Here is a 17,253-nt window from a genome sequence, read left to right as displayed (position 1 = left end):
TAGGCATAACGTACGCGTTTTACACCCTAGCGCGCACTGCATCATGGAACCGGTAAATAATCAACCCTTTTGACAGTATATTAAAATTCCATTAAAAAGATCGGATAAATGTTAATTTGCACATATTAAGAGTCATTTGCACTACAAATACATGACGACAAAGAAAATATATTAATACATCTACGCGGGATCGTTGTGTTTTCAGACTACGTGTACCGTAAAAACATGTGTTCAGCAACCGAAAAGTTTATAAATGTTGAACATTAAGACGAAGGTATCCCACTGAAAAAGGAAAGTTCAATAATTTCTACGTAATCAGAGATTGATGTTGGCATTGTTCATCGAGGGGAGTTTTACTGTGAAATTCAAAATCTTAAAAAGGTTATTTAGATTAAAATACTCTTTATCATATTATCGTCTCTTGATGCTGGTACCCTGTATGAGACACTACAAAGCGCCGTTGATTATCATGATATAATGACAAGTTGTCATAGTACTGTAATGAGAGCTCGGTGTAGTCCTCTGGTAGCGCCCCCTGCCGACCAGCAAATTTGCTCCTGTGGTCTGAAAACCTAACCGAGGCAAATGAACATCTCTCAGAAACACTCGTCCTGAAAACGGGTCGAAAAAATGACGTCCGCCGAGACGTGACATAAACATGATTGCCCTGAACAGTCCTATTATGATACAGCGATTGGAGGCTCTTGGTAGTCACCAGGCGTAGGTAAAATCACAGCAGATATATGTGGAGCAACGGGCGGCCATTCTTCCTTCTGTCGCTCAGCTGGCTGAAAGAGAGGCAACCATGTGACCCGCCGCCCATGCTGGTTGGACACAAACGAGCAGCAAAAGAAAGAAACTTGTAGAGGGTGTTGAAACTCATATACCCGTTGTAGTTTAAAAAATCTAGAAAGGTACAAAACTTAGAATTTACTGATGAATAATTGACATTCTGAGCAAATTGAAATGGATAAACTTTACCGGAAAGATATCAGGAAACATAATTTCAGGTCTCGAAATTACTCTTTGCATTTCTCATTTTGCATTTATCATTTACAAGTACCGACATACCGCTTCAGGTTATAGGTGGAGCAAGCAACAATACGTATTTCAAAATTCTAAGAGCTGTAAAAATATTTTTCATCGGAAACCTCTCATATCGGATACCTTGTAATGATAAAAGTCCTGAGGCTAAACACTAATCTCTGAGGCAGTTTGAAAACCTGATTATCGGAATTAGACCAGATATGAACTGAATTGCCTCGCGTGCACATTTTGTAAAGTACTTCTTGGGTATTGGCTTTTATGACATTACATTGTTTTTATTCCCGAAATTAATCCAATCTATCTAAATTTGACATTATCCCCACTGTATTACGCAATGAAAAAAAAGAAAAGAAACCATTTGAAAAATTATGATCCAACAATATCTGTCGATGCAAGTGCAAATGGCTGAGCAGGCTCTTAACTGGCAGAGGTCGCGTTTGCGTATAAATTCTGCATATTTCACATATAATTGCCATGTAGAACGAGTTGACCTACTTCACAGTATCTCAATGCGCCCAAAAACGATACAATCATCTGTGCCGCGCCGTGTAGCAGCAAAATGAGTTCGTGACCTTTGAAGTACGCGTTTCAAAAAATAAATACCCATGGAACCTGCTCACCGCGCCACGCAACTCATGTACAGCTGACTATGGTGCACTTGTCAGGCGATGGTCGATGATTCTGGTTATTGCCTATATTGTCAAGTTCAATGCCTAATTTACGGAAACACGAACTCTGTCTAGTGTATTCGAAGCTCTGCGTACAGGTTGTGCACACGGCCTCTACCACGTGCTGTCCTGTGGACAGTGTGGTACAAGCCGTCGGCCTACCACCGTACCGCCGGGAAACGCAGACCTATTGTACGCAGGAGCATGGCAGGAGCTAGCCTACTGCTCCTGATTTAACATCAATGCCAACATGGAAATCTCATGAAAAATTTGTCATTGTTGGTTCTGTAGCTAATACAATCTTGAAAAGCAACTTAAAAGACACAGACTGTCAATACGTCGCCATAATATTATGCTGATCTCAGCGGAACCATGCCGAATATAAATTCGCTGACACACACACAAGATTGAAAAGTGTCACTCTACATCTCATTCTCAGAGAAAATGCATTGATCAAATATTATGACGCTAATCTTCGATAATCTAGCTTTTGGTTCGCTATGTCCAGAGTAACCCACACGATTCTTAAAGTCAAACGTCGACACGACGACATCAACATGTCAACGATCGTTTCTCCCTCTGCAGAGTTTCTGTATCCCGTTCAACAACGCTGTACCTCGATCACACGATAGTGACGCTATGTAGCTGTGCAGTATTGAAACTTATCATAAAATGGCCACCTCGTCTAACAGTAACACGTATTGTCAGGATTATCGTACGGAAAAAAGACTGCAAAACTAAGACTTATGAATCTTCATCAGAATTGAACACATCATGATTGTACACGAGTATCAACCGTGAATGCACGTTGAGCTCGGCAGTTACACAAGCATGGTACGCTACATGCATAGCCCTACGAGTATGGCGACAGTGTCCGGCTTTGGCTACGCCCGGGGCTACGCCGCCTACCGGAGGTGGGAGGCGGCGTAGCCAAAGCCGGACACTCGCCATACTCGTACGGCTAGCTACATGCACTGCCGCGATGCCGATCGTATGCATTCCAAGGCCTATCCCGGAATTTGTTTCACAAACAACCTCAAAGGAGAGCAAACATACTTCTATGGACAATGACGAATACGTTTCTTGGCGAAGCAAAATCAAAACAGTGCAGCAGTACATGAAGTAGGTCATGGCCTTGGACTCTGTGCACGAACCTGATTGGACACTTCAATACCTTTGACCCAAAGTTATTATTCATCAGCACTTCCATGCCATGAGGCTAGGTAGAGAACGTATTACGTGCGCAGTGTACGCTGTGTGTTAGGAACGCACACAGGGAATGCACAGCGTACACTGCGTACGTACGCAGGGCTAGCGAGAGAGTTGCCGACATCGACGGTTATTTACGAAAAAAGAATAAAAGACTGGCATTTTTGGAAGCGATCGAGTAGCTGCGGTAGGCAGGGATACGACTTGGGCCCAAGAACGCTGAATTTCGGCAGTAATTTGGCTTTTTACGTCAAGTCCAAAAATGGATTTGAAGTCACCAACTCTACGTACGGGTCTTTGCAGGGCTGTGGTGAGCGGGGCTATTAGCTGTAGCGGAACACACAGCATCGTACGCAGGGCTAAGAACGTATGTACTCATTTCTGGCGATCGAGCAGCGAGGGAAACAATCAATTACCAAGGATAAAGCTAATTTGCTAAACGATATTTTATCTTGAATAGTGAGTTGAATGAGTAATAAAATATCATATTTTTAATGTTCAATACGAGGTTGAAACACGGAGGGACCGTGGTTGAAACCAGAGCTATCCAGCTGTAGCCAACCTGGACAAGCACATTTCACAGCGCCCTCAAACAGTCGATTGTTTTCACTTGTCATACGCGGCGTAACAGAAAAATTAAAACTTTCATAACTTCATTAATATCCAAGCCACGCCCACCAAAACCTTTTCAGTTCTAGCCATTTGAATTCTGAAGATGTCTACCAAATTTGACTGAAATACGTTCAGCCGTTTTTGAGAAAATGGACCAACAGACAGACAGACAGACACACAGACAGACATCGCTGCGACATAACCTCGCTGCGCGCATGCGCACGCGAGGTAAAAATACATGATGTAAAACCAGATATGAACTGAAAATGCTCACGTGTTTCATTATATATTGCATTTATGTGCAAGTTTGAACCTTTGCTACATGCTTTGCTACATTTAAAGTGTTATGATCAACACAATGAATTTCACCACAGATCAATTCTAAAGGTCATTAAGTATTCAAATATGTAATTAGCTGAAATAAAAATAATTAATTTCTTTGAGTACTGTCATTGTATCACAATATAGCATGTGTAATTACCTTTGGTCAAGTCCTTCAAGCTCTATATGCCAAACCGTGAAAGCTTGTTGGCTATTTATGCAAATTATGAATTAGCTGACATGAAAATGCAAAATGACTTTCAATACTGTTATAACCTTGTATAATGATCAATGTACACAGCATGTTTCGCCAAATTTTATCAAGTAAATGCCAGTATATATCCCTAATTTGGAAGGTTCATTAAATATGCATATTGGGAATTGGCTGAAAAAAATGTCAAATGACTTTCAATAATCTTGTATCATAGTATCTTTAATGTACATAGCAAGTTTTGCCAACTTTGGTCAAGTCAAAACAGATAAATATCGCTAATAAATGCGGGATATCGGACCGCAGGCGGGCGAAGATTGCATTATAAGCGCGCCAACCCAAACTCACTGCATGGACATCACATTTACGAAATCGAAGTCCAAAGTCAACTACGTCATTGTTAGAATAAGAGAGGTTTTCCATCACACGGGAGCATACCACCACAAATTTTGCACAGATGGCGTTGCACTGGCATTGAAAAAGGGTGCATGGGAGCATGGGAACGCGGGCAGTTTCCTTCGCTATGGGTAGGAAATGCATTGAGCAAGACACACTTCCGGGTTTCGCAAAAAAACGAGGATCCCATTTGATTAATATCGAGTTAATGTACATAAATATCCGTTATTTACTGGGACACGTTTATTTTCTCGATCCGCTATCTGCGGACTACGTGCTGAAATACATACGATCGTTTCTCCCTCTGCAGAGTTTCTGTATCCCGTTCAACAACGCTGTACTTCGATCACACGATAGTGATGCTATGTAGCTGTGCAGTATTGAAACTTATCATAAAATGGCCACCTCGTCTAACAGTAACACGTATTGTCGGGATTATCGTACGGAAAAAAGACTGCAAAAGTAAGACTTATGAATCTTCATCAGAATTGAACACATCATGATTGTACACGAGTATCAACCGTGAATGCACGTTGAGCTCGGCAGTTACACAAGCATGGTACGCTACATGCATAGCCCTACGAGTATGGCGACAGTGTCCGGCTTTGGCTACGCCGCCTACCGGAGGTGGGAGGCGGCGTAGCCAAAGCCGGACACTCTCGTCATACTTGTAGGGCTAGCTACATGCACTGCCGCGATGCCGATCGTATGCATTCCAAGGCCTATCCCGGAATTTGTTTCACAAACAACCTCAAAGGAGAGCAAACATACTTCTATGGACAATGACGAACACGTTTCTTGGCGAAGCAAAATCAAAACAGTGCAGAAGTACATGAAGTAGGTCATGGCCTTGGACTCTGTGCACGAACTGATTGGACACTTCAATACCTTTGACCCAAAGTTATTATTCATCAGCACTTCCATGCCATGAGGCTAGGTAGAGAACGTATGTACTCATTTCTGGCGATCGAGCAGCGAGGGAAACAATCAATTACCAAGGATAAAGCTAATTTGCTAAACGATATTTTATCTTGAATAGTGAGTTGAATGAGTAATAAAATATCATATTTTTAATGTTCAATACGAGGTTGAAACACGGAGGGACCGTGGTTGAAACCAGAGCTATCCAGCTGTAGCCAACCTGGACAAGCACATTTCACAGCGCCCTCAAACAGTCGATTGTTTTCACTTGTCATACGCGGCGTAACAGAAAAATTAAAACTTTCATAACTTCATTAATATCCAAGCCACGCCCACCAAAACCTTTTCAGTTCTAGCCATTTGAATTCTGAAGATGTCTACCAAATTTGACTGAAATACGTTCAGCCGTTTTTGAGAAAATGGACCAACAGACAGACAGACAGACAGACAGACAGACACACAGACAGACAGACAGACAGACATCGCTGCGACATATGCTCACGTGTTCACACGTGAGCAAAAAATGGTATCTGCGAAAAAATAAAATTCAAATAAATTTAAATCTATCGGCAAATTGCCACTATTGCGTTAATATTATCACAAATGATTACAACAGACTGCGCAGCCTATGAAGCCATCAACAGAAGCACGGATAATTTTTCTTAGAGTTTCGTATCGGAGCCACTTTCACCAAGCTCCTTCCCATTTCCATCCATCAGTTTAATGTTTTCATCACAATTACCCCTCTTCTCTGGCTGGTCACTGCTTCTGTCGTCGAAGCCAGACTCCTCATCCTCGTCATCGAGGTTAAAGGCACCTTCCATGAAGTGATTGCCAAGACCGGCGCATATGCCGTGGCTGGAGACATTTACAACCGTGCGCAGGGCATCCCTGTAGAAGCAAACATAATCGACTTTAGAATTTACCCATTAGATCTTGGGAAGGGGTGAAGTTTCAGGAACTTTGGGAAACCCCGCAGAAAATAAATGCTCGAAAACGTTTTTCCAGACATGAAGCGTTTCGGAAAAAAACATTCATGTAAAAGTCGACGAACACAATTATGCAACTTTGGAAAACGGCATAAATGCTATGGAAAATCATGTCATGTCTCTGTGTAGCTCTACAAGGCTGGGCTGTATGTTACCGGCTGATCCCCTCCTACGACAGTATAAACATACAGCCCTGCCATGCACACAGGGCGTGCCTCTGAGCGTCACTGTAGTGCCCTGACTCGACTTCCTGTTTTCATCCAGTGAAGCCAGTTGTAGTTGTTCATCCGAACACATATTGATACATCTTATTTGCATTGAGAACGTATAAGAAAAGATCCACCTAGTCATTTTACCCGATATCAACTTTTTTGTAAAATGAAATGATGTCGGTCAATAATGCAGTATGCAAACGGTTGCTTGTGATTCACGTCTGGCGCACGCGCAACATGGCCATCTACCCCTTTAAAAGGTATACACCTGTAATCTAAATATGCCCATATATGGTCAGAGGGGCGTTCCTTGGTATTCAAAATGCCCATGTGAGAGCGCTGTTTTTAAAAAGCGGCCACCCGCTTAAAATCTGTGATTGGTTAGATTTTCTCTTTCCATGGTAACTGTAGCAAAATTGAACAGGTGACTGTATACCTTTAAAGTGACCCAGTGCGGGTGATGTGAATGAAATTGTCATTTTAGCACAATGTCAATTTTTCTTTGCTGAAATTTTGTGGTAGATATTTTAATTGTATTTAAAATACTAACAAAATACCTGTGTAAAAAAGGAGCACTTTAAAAAACAAAGCAGTGAGCGCTTTTGTGTATGACACATCGCAGACAAGTTTTTTTTCTCCTTGTCTGTAGCGGCGTGTCATGCTCTCCGTCACTATTTGCCTTCACTGGCCGTGATTCTAATTGGCGCGCCCAAATTTACACCAAAGCACAACCTAGTGTTCCAGTGATGTGACAGAGTTGAACCATGAATTCAGTGAAACTTACAATAGCCATTCCATCGATATCAGCAGTCCGACTTCTTCCGAAGGTACATTCGCTGATTCGCAGATCAACACGATTCCGACCAGGCTTGCGCTCGGTACGGCCGGCAAACAAAATGTTAAAAACACCGTTAATACCCTGAGAAGAAAAGCCAAAGAAATATAATAACAGCTAAATACAAATTCATCGATAGTGTATATACTGAATTTAAAGTCTTTCAAAATATGACGTTATGACCAAACCAATGCCATGTCCTGTCGTTGTACTTATGCATTGATGTAATCACTTTAATTCAGATAAAGCTGTAGGTTTTTGCAATTTATTGCTATTGTTTGAAATTAATTGAAACGTATGTAAAAATGTTCGCCGAAGTGTGGCCACAGAACGTTCAACTTAGATTGTAGCAACTTAAGAATTTTCAAGTTGCACCTAAAATATATGGCCGCCGCCATTTAATAGACCAAATCTAGTACCAAGGATTGGAATAATGATATTTTCAAAGGCAATATCGATTATTTAATCACAGGAATCCAACACATCTCTCTGAAGATTGAATGTTAATAGATGCGCCAGCTAATTTGGTTTTTATAGTGGCCTAATCCACCTAAAATCTTCACCAAGGGTTCTTCATTCAATCGACATTGAGTTTTACTTCATGTCCCACGGAGTATTACGGCGATCGTGTTTTCCATCGTATTGCCCCCACCCCCCACCCCATTCGGAATAGTGTCTGTCAAGAAGTATGCCAGTCACTGCAGTCTTTACAGTCTTAACCAGATATGAACTGAAAATGCTCACGTGTTTCATTATATATTGCATTTATGTGCAAGTTTGAACCTTTGCTACATGCTTTGCTACATTTAAAGTGTTATGATCAACACAATGAATTTCACCACAGATCAATTCTAAAGGTCATTAAGTATTCAAATATGTAATTAGCTGAAATAAAAATAATTAATTTCTTTGAGTACTGTCATTGTATCACAATATAGCATGTGTAATTACCTTTGGTCAAGTCCTTCAAGCTCTATATGCCAAACCGTGAAAGCTTGTTAGCTATTTATGCAAATTATGAATTAGCTGACATGAAAATGCAAAATGACTTTCAATACTGTTATAACCTGGTATAATGATCAATGTACACAGCATGTTTCGCCAAATTTTATCAAGTAAATGCCAGTATATATTCCTAATTTGGAAGGTTCATTAAATATGCATATTGGGAATTGGCTGAAAAAATGTCAAATGACTTTCAATAATCTTGTATCATAGTATCTTTAATGTACATAGCAAGTTTTGCCAACTTTGGTCAAGTCAAAACAGATAAATATCGCTAATAAATGCGGGATATCGGACCGCAGGCGGGCGAAGATTGCATTATAAGTGCGCCAACCCAAACTCACTGCATGGACATCACATTTACGAAATCGAAGTCCAAAGTCAACTACGTCATTGTTAGAATAAGAGAGGTTTTCCATCAACACGGGAGCATACCACCACAAATTTTGCACAGATGGCGTTGCACTGGCATTGAAAAGGGTGCATGGGAGCATGGGAACGCGGGCAGTTTCCCTCGCTATGGGTAGGAAATGCATTGAGCAAGACACACTTCCGGGTTCGCAAAAAAACGAGGATCCCATTTACGGGGCGCTCAAATATAACTATTTGCTGTGATACATAGCAGAGGCGTATATGTTTGTGATGCTGAGAATAACATCAGTAAATAAATGACGGGTTTTAAAAGTTGACGTTTTTTGCGAGATGAAACAGACTTCTGAAGGTAGCTCGCTTGGGGAACACGTCATCCCGGCCGCTGTCCACTTTGACCCCAGTAATTCACACTGGTTTTGGTCGGCCCCAGGTACCCAAGTCACTTCGACCCCGTCACACTTTTGCCTACATGTCCACGGAGACGATTCAACATGTTCAACAACAAAGCCAAGACAAAAATTGAAAATATCAATAAAATGGCTTCACAAAGGCTGAAATACACGATACTCGATGAAGTATGAAGTTTATGAAATGAAATCAAAATTGACAACACAAGTGTTTGTCTCGGGTAATACCACTTGAAGTTGAACTATTCTACAGACTGTTTTTTCCATACAGTGCAGTATTTGTCAGTGACAAATTAATCTTTGCAATACATTTTTTTGCGATGAGCTGGAATTTTGATTAATATCGAGTTAATGTACATAAATATTCCGTTATTTACTGGGACACGTTTATTTTCTCGATCCGCTATCTGCGGACTACGTGCTGAAGTACATTGACTGTTCATGTCAACGATCGTTTCTCCCTCTGCAGAGTTTCTGTATCCCGTTCAACAACGCTGTACCTCGATCACACGATAGTGACGCTATGTAGCTGTGCAGTATTGAAACTTATCATAAAATGGCCACCTCGTCTAACAGTAACACGTATTGTCGGGATTATCGTACGGAAAAAAGACTGCAAAACTAAGACTTATGAATCTTCATCAGAATTGAACACATCATGATTGTACACGAGTATCAACCGTGAATGCACGTTGAGCTCGGCAGTTACACAAGCATGGTACGCTACATGCATAGCCCTACGAGTATGGCGACAGTGTCCGGCTTTGGCTACGCCGGGGGCTACGCCGCCTACCGGAGGTGGGAGGCGGCGTAGCCAAAGCCGGACACTCTCGCCATACTCGTAGGGCTAGCTACATGCACTGCCGCGATGCCGATCGTATGCATTCCAAGGCCTATCCCGGAATTTGTTTCACAAACAACCTCAAAGGAGAGCAAACATACTTCTATGGACAATGACGAATACGTTTCTTGGCGAAGCAAAATCAAAACAGTGCAGAAGTACATGAAGTAGGTCATGGCCTTGGACTCTGTGCACGAACCTGATTGGACACTTCAATACCTTTGACCCAAAGTTATTATTCATCAGCACTTCCATGCCATGAGGCTAGGTAGAGAACGTATTAGCCCTGCGTACGATGCTGTGTGTTCCGCTACAGCTAATAGCCCCGCTCACCACAGCCCTGCAAAGACCCGTACGTAGAGTTGGTGACTTCAAATCCATTTTTGGACTTGACATAAAAAGCCAAATTACTGCCGAAATTCAGCGTTCTTGGGCCCAAGTCGTATCCCTGCCTACCTCAGCTACTCGATCGCTTCCCAAAAATGCCAGTCTTTTATTCTTTTTTCGTAAATAACCGTCGATGTCGGCAACTCTCTCGCTAGCCCTGCGTACGTACGCAGTGTACGCTGTGTGTTAGGAACGCACACAGGGAATGCACAGCGTACACTGCGTACGTACGCAGGGCTAGCGAGAGAGTTGCCGACATCGACGGTTATTTACGAAAAAAGAATAAAAGACTGGCATTTTTGGGAGCGATCGAGTAGCTGAGGTAGGCAGGGATACGACTTGGGCCCAAGAACGCTGAATTTCGGCAGTAATTTGGCTTTTTACGTCAAGTCCAAAAATGGATTTGAAGTCACCAACTCTACGTACGGGTCTTTGCAGGGCTGTGGTGAGCGGGGCTATTAGCTGTAGCGGAACACACAGCATCGTACGCAGGGCTAAGAACGTATGTACTCATTTCTGGCGATCGAGCAGCGAGGGAAACAATCAATTACCAAGGATAAAGCTAATTTGCTAAACGATATTTTATCTTGAATAGTGAGTTGAATGAGTAATAAAATATCATATTTTAATGTTCAATACGAGGTTGAAACACGGAGGGACCGTGGTTGAAACCAGAGCTATCCAGCTGTAGCCAACCTGGACAAGCACATTTCACAGCGCCCTCAAACAGTCGATTGTTTTCACTTGTCATACGCGGCGTAACAGAAAAATTAAAACTTTCATAACTTCATTAATATCCAAGCCACGCCCACCAAAACCTTTTCAGTTCTAGCCATTTGAATTCTGAAGATGTCTACCAAATTTGACTGAAATACGTTCAGCCGTTTTTGAGAAAATGGACCAACAGACAGACAGACAGACAGACACACAGACAGACAGACAGACAGACATCGCTGCGACATATGCCCACGTGTATGAACACGTGAGCAAAAAACTGCATCGTCTCATCTGTTCAGCAGAGCATATACTGCGCAGTTCACCGAAGTGTTCAATGCGTGAAAAGATAAGCATCCCCGTCAGCGCGTCTGACTGCAACTTTTTATGAGCTGTCAGGCAACTTGTCACATGAAAAGTTTAACGCGCCAAACTCAAAACATTGTGGCGCGAAACCAAAAACATCCACTCGCCAAAACAATTTTTTAAAACCACGCCTCCAAATGTATCATTTTTTTTTCGAGAAATGTGGTCTTTGTTGTACTCAAGACTGGCCATCAAATGCAAAGTTACTGCAGGAGATCTCATATACCGCTGTATTTCAACTGCTCTTTCGCTACGCAAAGCGTGACTATATCTGGGGCTGAGATCTTGGGTCAATTTTATACCACCTCATCAAAGAACTGAATTTTGTGCGGGTCTTGGTCGTGCAGAAAGTTCACGAATTCATTGCAGTAGGCAATATTCGCATCAGTGAATTTCTCATAAGCAACTGGCGTCAATTTTTTGAACGTCCAGGGCCCACCCGATAGAGGTGTTCTCACAGCTCGTCCAATCGTACTGATGGAGATATCACCATACTCCGCTATCTTTTCTTGAATAGCCCTGTGCGTCATAGATGGCCGAGAGCGTTTTAATGTTTCAACCAGTTCAATGTCACCATCTTTAAGCTTAAGGTACGATCCCCTGTTTCCCTTTATTGGTTTACATGATACAAAGCGGCGCCATAATTTTCGTTCCCCTTGAATCGATCACTAAAACGAAACTTTTCAGCGACCTCGCGAAATGGAGAAAAGTTACCAGTAACTGGATCTCCAAGCAGCAGTATTTCCTGTACAATACAGTTCTGCAATCTCGGGAGGTCGTTTTCCCCCTTTCAATCTCCATCCAGTTAAACTTACAAAATTATATTCTGCCATGTCGCTAAATATGCCGGTCTGCTGACGTGAATGTGGCCGTCGAAGCTGTTTGTAAGCCTTGAAAGCGTGCAACAGAATATTATCATGGTGGGCGTGTCTTTGACTTTGCGGTTTGGCGAGTGAATGTTTTTGGTTTCGCGCCACAATGTTTTGAGTTTGGCGCGTTAAACTTTTCATGTGACAAGTTGCCTGACAGCTCATAAAAAGTTGCAGTCAGACGCGCTGACGGGGATGCTTATCTTTTCACGCATTGAACACTTCGGTGAACTGCGCAGTATATCAACTCTGCTCTGACTCTGTATAGCGCAATTACCAACAATATTTCGTATTCGGGTCTTGGGTTATTGAAATCCGTTTGATTGATAGATAGATTGATTGATCGATCGATTATTTATATCGAACTAATTATACGTATAAGGGCCTATCTTTTTAGTTGATTTTAAGTCAGGATAAAACGGGCAGCCAAATTTCGAACTTGTTTTGTGATTGCCTTAGCTGCTTTAACAAGTCTGATGGTAGCATGTTGGTTCATGAGGATATAAATAACCTCGTGGCGTGCTCTGTACAAATGGCACTTTTCGTGTGAAAAGAAATGTATAGAGAACTGCATGCGTTCAATGGTACATTATATTTACCCCATCAGAACGATCTGTCCAGCCGCCAGACCCATCTCAGATCGTTGACCCAACCATATACAGCTACATATGATGAACAGGGCCGAGCCATCGCCCTTGAACATGGAAATGGGCAACACAAAACTGCAGACTCTCTTGTGAAAACGAAGACCAACTTCACAACATTTAAATAGCACCGGTAGTGTGGCGGCGCTGCAAAAGAAATGAAGTTCGTCACGAAATCGAGTATGGAGACAGAGGCTGACACCACGATATGGTGTTGTTTTCTAAACAAGTGGCACTTTGAGGAGACTTATGTAGTACTGGAGAAGTGACCTGACCTCACCTGACCTGACCTGATATAACATAATATGACATGACCACTCCAAAAATGTCAAACTTAACTTCGCTGTACTCTACACCTGAATCACATACGTTAGTTTTAAGGAAGGCCGTTCGCTCTTCGATGCAAGGAATTATTAGTATATTATTTTTTGATCCGTTCTATCTGTGATCAAGATGTAGGTTTGCCATGTCCACAATACATTCGGCAAATTTCATATTGTCAAAAAACACCTCTGAATAACATGTATGACACAAAATTATGTCAAATGATGCGAATTGAGGTCAGGTCAAGGTTAGAGCCGTATGCTTACCTGCTCCTGGAGACGACGGCAGTGAAAATCGCTTTTCCACACTTGTAATACACTGTAAATGGATTGTTTCTAGTACTGATGAAATATGCCAACGGCATCCACAAGAATTCATGCAACGCCAGTCCGATGATGACGGTGGCCGCAAACAGGCCTAGACTCGCCCAAATCCCGTAGATGTCGTCAACTCGGAGTAGTGACGCAGCAATCAGGCTTGCTGTGGCAACTGGCAGCGACCTGGTGAAAGTATTGGCTATTAGTCGTTAGGTGTTTGTTCCGGGGTTTGTTCATAGCGACAGGGGCACAGAGATCTCTGAGACTGACAGGGCCACACGAGCCCATTATTGCGTTGTCAAGATTTGTACATGTACAAACACTGTATGTCGCAGAACGATACGAAGAAATGCTAATTTTTCCATTAAAGAGATACAATCGTCGGAACTGCGCTCTAAGGTCGTATGGGACCCAGACGACCAATGTAAACGCTGTATGTCGGATGGTGATTGTCGAAAGTTAAAACATGTCTGTCATAATGTACATCCTATAATTTAAATGTTGCAGCTATGATGATGAGGTGCATCTAGATATGGTGAACGAAATACATTGTTTGTGAACAAGAAACTCGCACAGGCGCAGTCCCGACGACCGCTTCCCTTTAAATGTTGATTTACCCACCGAAATAAAAAAAAAATTGTTACGTACAACTCAATGATAATAGTCCTTAAGGGAGAAAATTCCTTTGCTTTGCCACGGCAGATTTTATGAGATTTGCTGGTATCTTTTGTTTTTTCATCAAAGGAAAATCCTGAAATGTCAAGAAATTCCTCCGTGAAAAGATGGAAACCCGCGAATTTCAAGTAATATAAGCCCTTCCTTGCCTATTCCTATGGTTATAAGCATGCTGTATCTTGAGGTTTTGTGAAATCAGACCTATTTAATAGCCTGATGCAAAAAACCCTAATTCTGAATGGCATATTCGTTGGGACTGATCAAGCCACTGAAAGCTACTTTTTCCACGAGCCTTCCTGTACAGTATACGACATATAGACGTGAGATTACCAGATGTAGACGGTGAATATTTTGAAGATGTTGGATCGGAGGGCCAGCATGAAATCCAGCAAGGGCTTGCTTGATTCCCTGTCGGTGCTCATCGATAGTCCCAGGGCGATGCAAAACACGACAATACCTGTGAACAGAAAGGACACTCGATTGGTCAAACTGAGAGATTCCAAAAGCACGGTTGGTCGATTTCGACTGGAATGCGCTTCGTGGCACGGTTCTCCGGACATTAAAATATTACGGTTTTTGCTCACGTGTTTACACACGTGGGCATATGTCGCAGCGATGTCTGTCTGTCTGTCTGTCTGTCCGTCTGTGTGTCTGTGTGTCTGTCTGTTGGTCCATTTTCTCAAAAACGGCTTATCAGATCAGAATCAAATCTGGTATATATATTCAGTTAGCAAATGGCAAGAACTGATTAGTTTTTGGTGGGTCTGGCTTGCATACTTTTTGCTCATTTGCATAATTAATGATTTTAGAAAAAATGGATATATATTAAAAACAACTACACAAAATTTGATGAGATTTGCTACAAATGTTGATCACACCAAGATATATCAGCAGTGGGAACCATTAAGGGTGACATGAAAGATAAATGCTAATTTGCATATTTAATGAACTTTCCTAACTAGGGATATATGTCTGATTTGACTTGATCAAAATTAACCAAACTTGGTATGTATATTAAAGATACTATGATTTAACATTATGAAAGTCTTTAAGCGTTTTAATTTCAGCCAATTCCTAATTTGCATATTTCATGAACTTTGTTAATTAGGAATATATATTTGAAATGACTGGACCAAAGTTGATGAAACTTGCTACATGTATTGAAGCCACTATGATACAACATTTTTGAAAGTCATTAACATTTTTACTTCAGCCAATTCCGAATTTGCATATTTAATGAACTTTCCCAATTAGGGATATAAATCTGAATTAACTTGATTGTAGTTGTTGAAACTTACTATATACATCAAAGATACTGTGATATAACATTATTGAAAGTCAAAAGACATTTTTACTTCAGCCAAAACCTAATTTTAATATTAAATGAATTTTCATAATTAGGTATATTTATCTTAATGGACTTGATCAAAATTGATGAAACTTACTATGTATATTAAAGACTCTATAATTCAATATTATTGAAAGTCATCAAGCATTTTCTCTTCAGCCAATTCCTAATTTGCATATTTAATGAACTTTCCTAATTAGCGATATAAATCTGAATTAACTTGATTGTAGTTGTTGAACTTACTATATACATCAAAGATACTGTGATATAACATTATTGAAAGTCAAAAGACATTTTACTTCAGCCAAAACCTAATTTTAATATTAAATGAATTTTCATAATTAGGTATATTTATCTTAATGGACTTGATCAAAATTGATGAAACTTACTATGTATATTAAACACTCTCAATATTATTGAAAGTCATCAAGCATTTTCTCTTCAGCCAATTCCTAATTTGCATATTTAATGAACTTTCCTAATTAGAGATATATGTCTGAATTGACTTGACCAAAGTTGACAAAATTTGCTACACATATTGCAGATACCATGATACAACATTACTGACAATCACTAAGCATTTTTACTAAAGCCACTTCCTAATTTACATATTTACTTTGCTTATTAGGGATATATACCGGGATTTACTTGATCAAAGTTGGCAAAACATGCTATGTACATTGATGATTATACCAGGTACTAGATCAAACAATATCGAAAGTCATTTCACATTTTCATGTCAGCTTATTTATAATTTGCATATCTAATGAGCTTTCACAGCTCGGCATATATGGCTTGAAGGACTTGGCCAACGGTAATTATACTTGCTAGATAAAGTGGTGATACAATAAGAGCAGTAAAATTACTTTAATATTTTTATTTCAGCTAATTACATATTTGTATACTTCATGGCCTTTTAGAATTAATCGGCGGTGATTATTGTTCATTATGTTGATCATAATAATTTCAATGAAGTTGCAAACATGTGGCAAAGGTTCAAATTTACACATAACTTCAATATATAATGAAACACGTGAGCATTTACAGTTCATATCTGGTCTACTCTGCTGCTTGCGTGGAACTCGTTTTGAAGTCGGTGGACTAAATGCACTTTTCACCGTCTTGTTTTCTTGAAAATCGAAAATATATTATTTTCTCGATAGAGTTTAAACAGGGTATGGGAGCCATTTTAAGTTTCAGTGTCATTGAATTTTAGGTAAATTGTTTCTCTATTCCCCAAGATTTGCAGGGCGACTCCTAATTTTTACTCTTGATTTTGAAAAGGAATAGTTTAAGTTCCCATGATGGAAGTTGAGACGAAACTTTCTTTGAACGTATAGCGCCGTTACAGGTCGTTACGTCACTCTTTCAGGTAACGAGCGCCTTGAAATATAGCATTAGGGCATTTACTTAAAGGTACACGGTCACCGTAAATTTGCATATTCCATATATGGTAAAGCTTAGCGTACTACCTCGTAACACCTGTAGCTGTCGGTCCTCCATATTTGATGCGTCAGAGGACATGCAGACGACGCTGCTAAGTTTGCCATGGCTGGTCGTGTG

The 17,253-nt window shown here is 40.8% G+C and overlaps 1 protein-coding gene across 3 annotated transcripts in view; it reads right to left on the bottom strand.

Annotated features, from left to right (window-relative positions):
• Positions 1–5,911: 5,911 nt before the first annotated feature.
• LOC139117089 (excitatory amino acid transporter 1-like) overlaps positions 5,912–17,253 on the bottom strand; it is a 28,978-nt gene continuing 17,636 nt past the window's right edge. For all 3 annotated transcript variants that reach the window (XM_070679924.1, XM_070679923.1, XM_070679926.1), the window contains 5 exons: positions 14,673–14,799; positions 13,617–13,850; positions 12,982–13,173; positions 7,371–7,505; positions 5,912–6,276 (listed from right to left, as the gene is read on the bottom strand). In XM_070679924.1, the coding sequence (XP_070536025.1) occupies positions 6,048–6,276; positions 7,371–7,505; positions 12,982–13,173; positions 13,617–13,850; positions 14,673–14,799 (917 nt within the window). In that variant the 3' untranslated portion in view covers positions 5,912–6,047. The remainder of the gene's footprint in view (positions 6,277–7,370; positions 7,506–12,981; positions 13,174–13,616; positions 13,851–14,672; positions 14,800–17,253) is intronic.

Source organism: Ptychodera flava, chromosome 18, assembly GCF_041260155.1.
Source record: "Ptychodera flava strain L36383 chromosome 18, AS_Pfla_20210202, whole genome shotgun sequence".
NCBI classification, from domain to species: Eukaryota; Metazoa; Hemichordata; class Enteropneusta; family Ptychoderidae; genus Ptychodera; species Ptychodera flava.
This window is presented reverse-complemented; position numbering and strand designations above follow the sequence as displayed.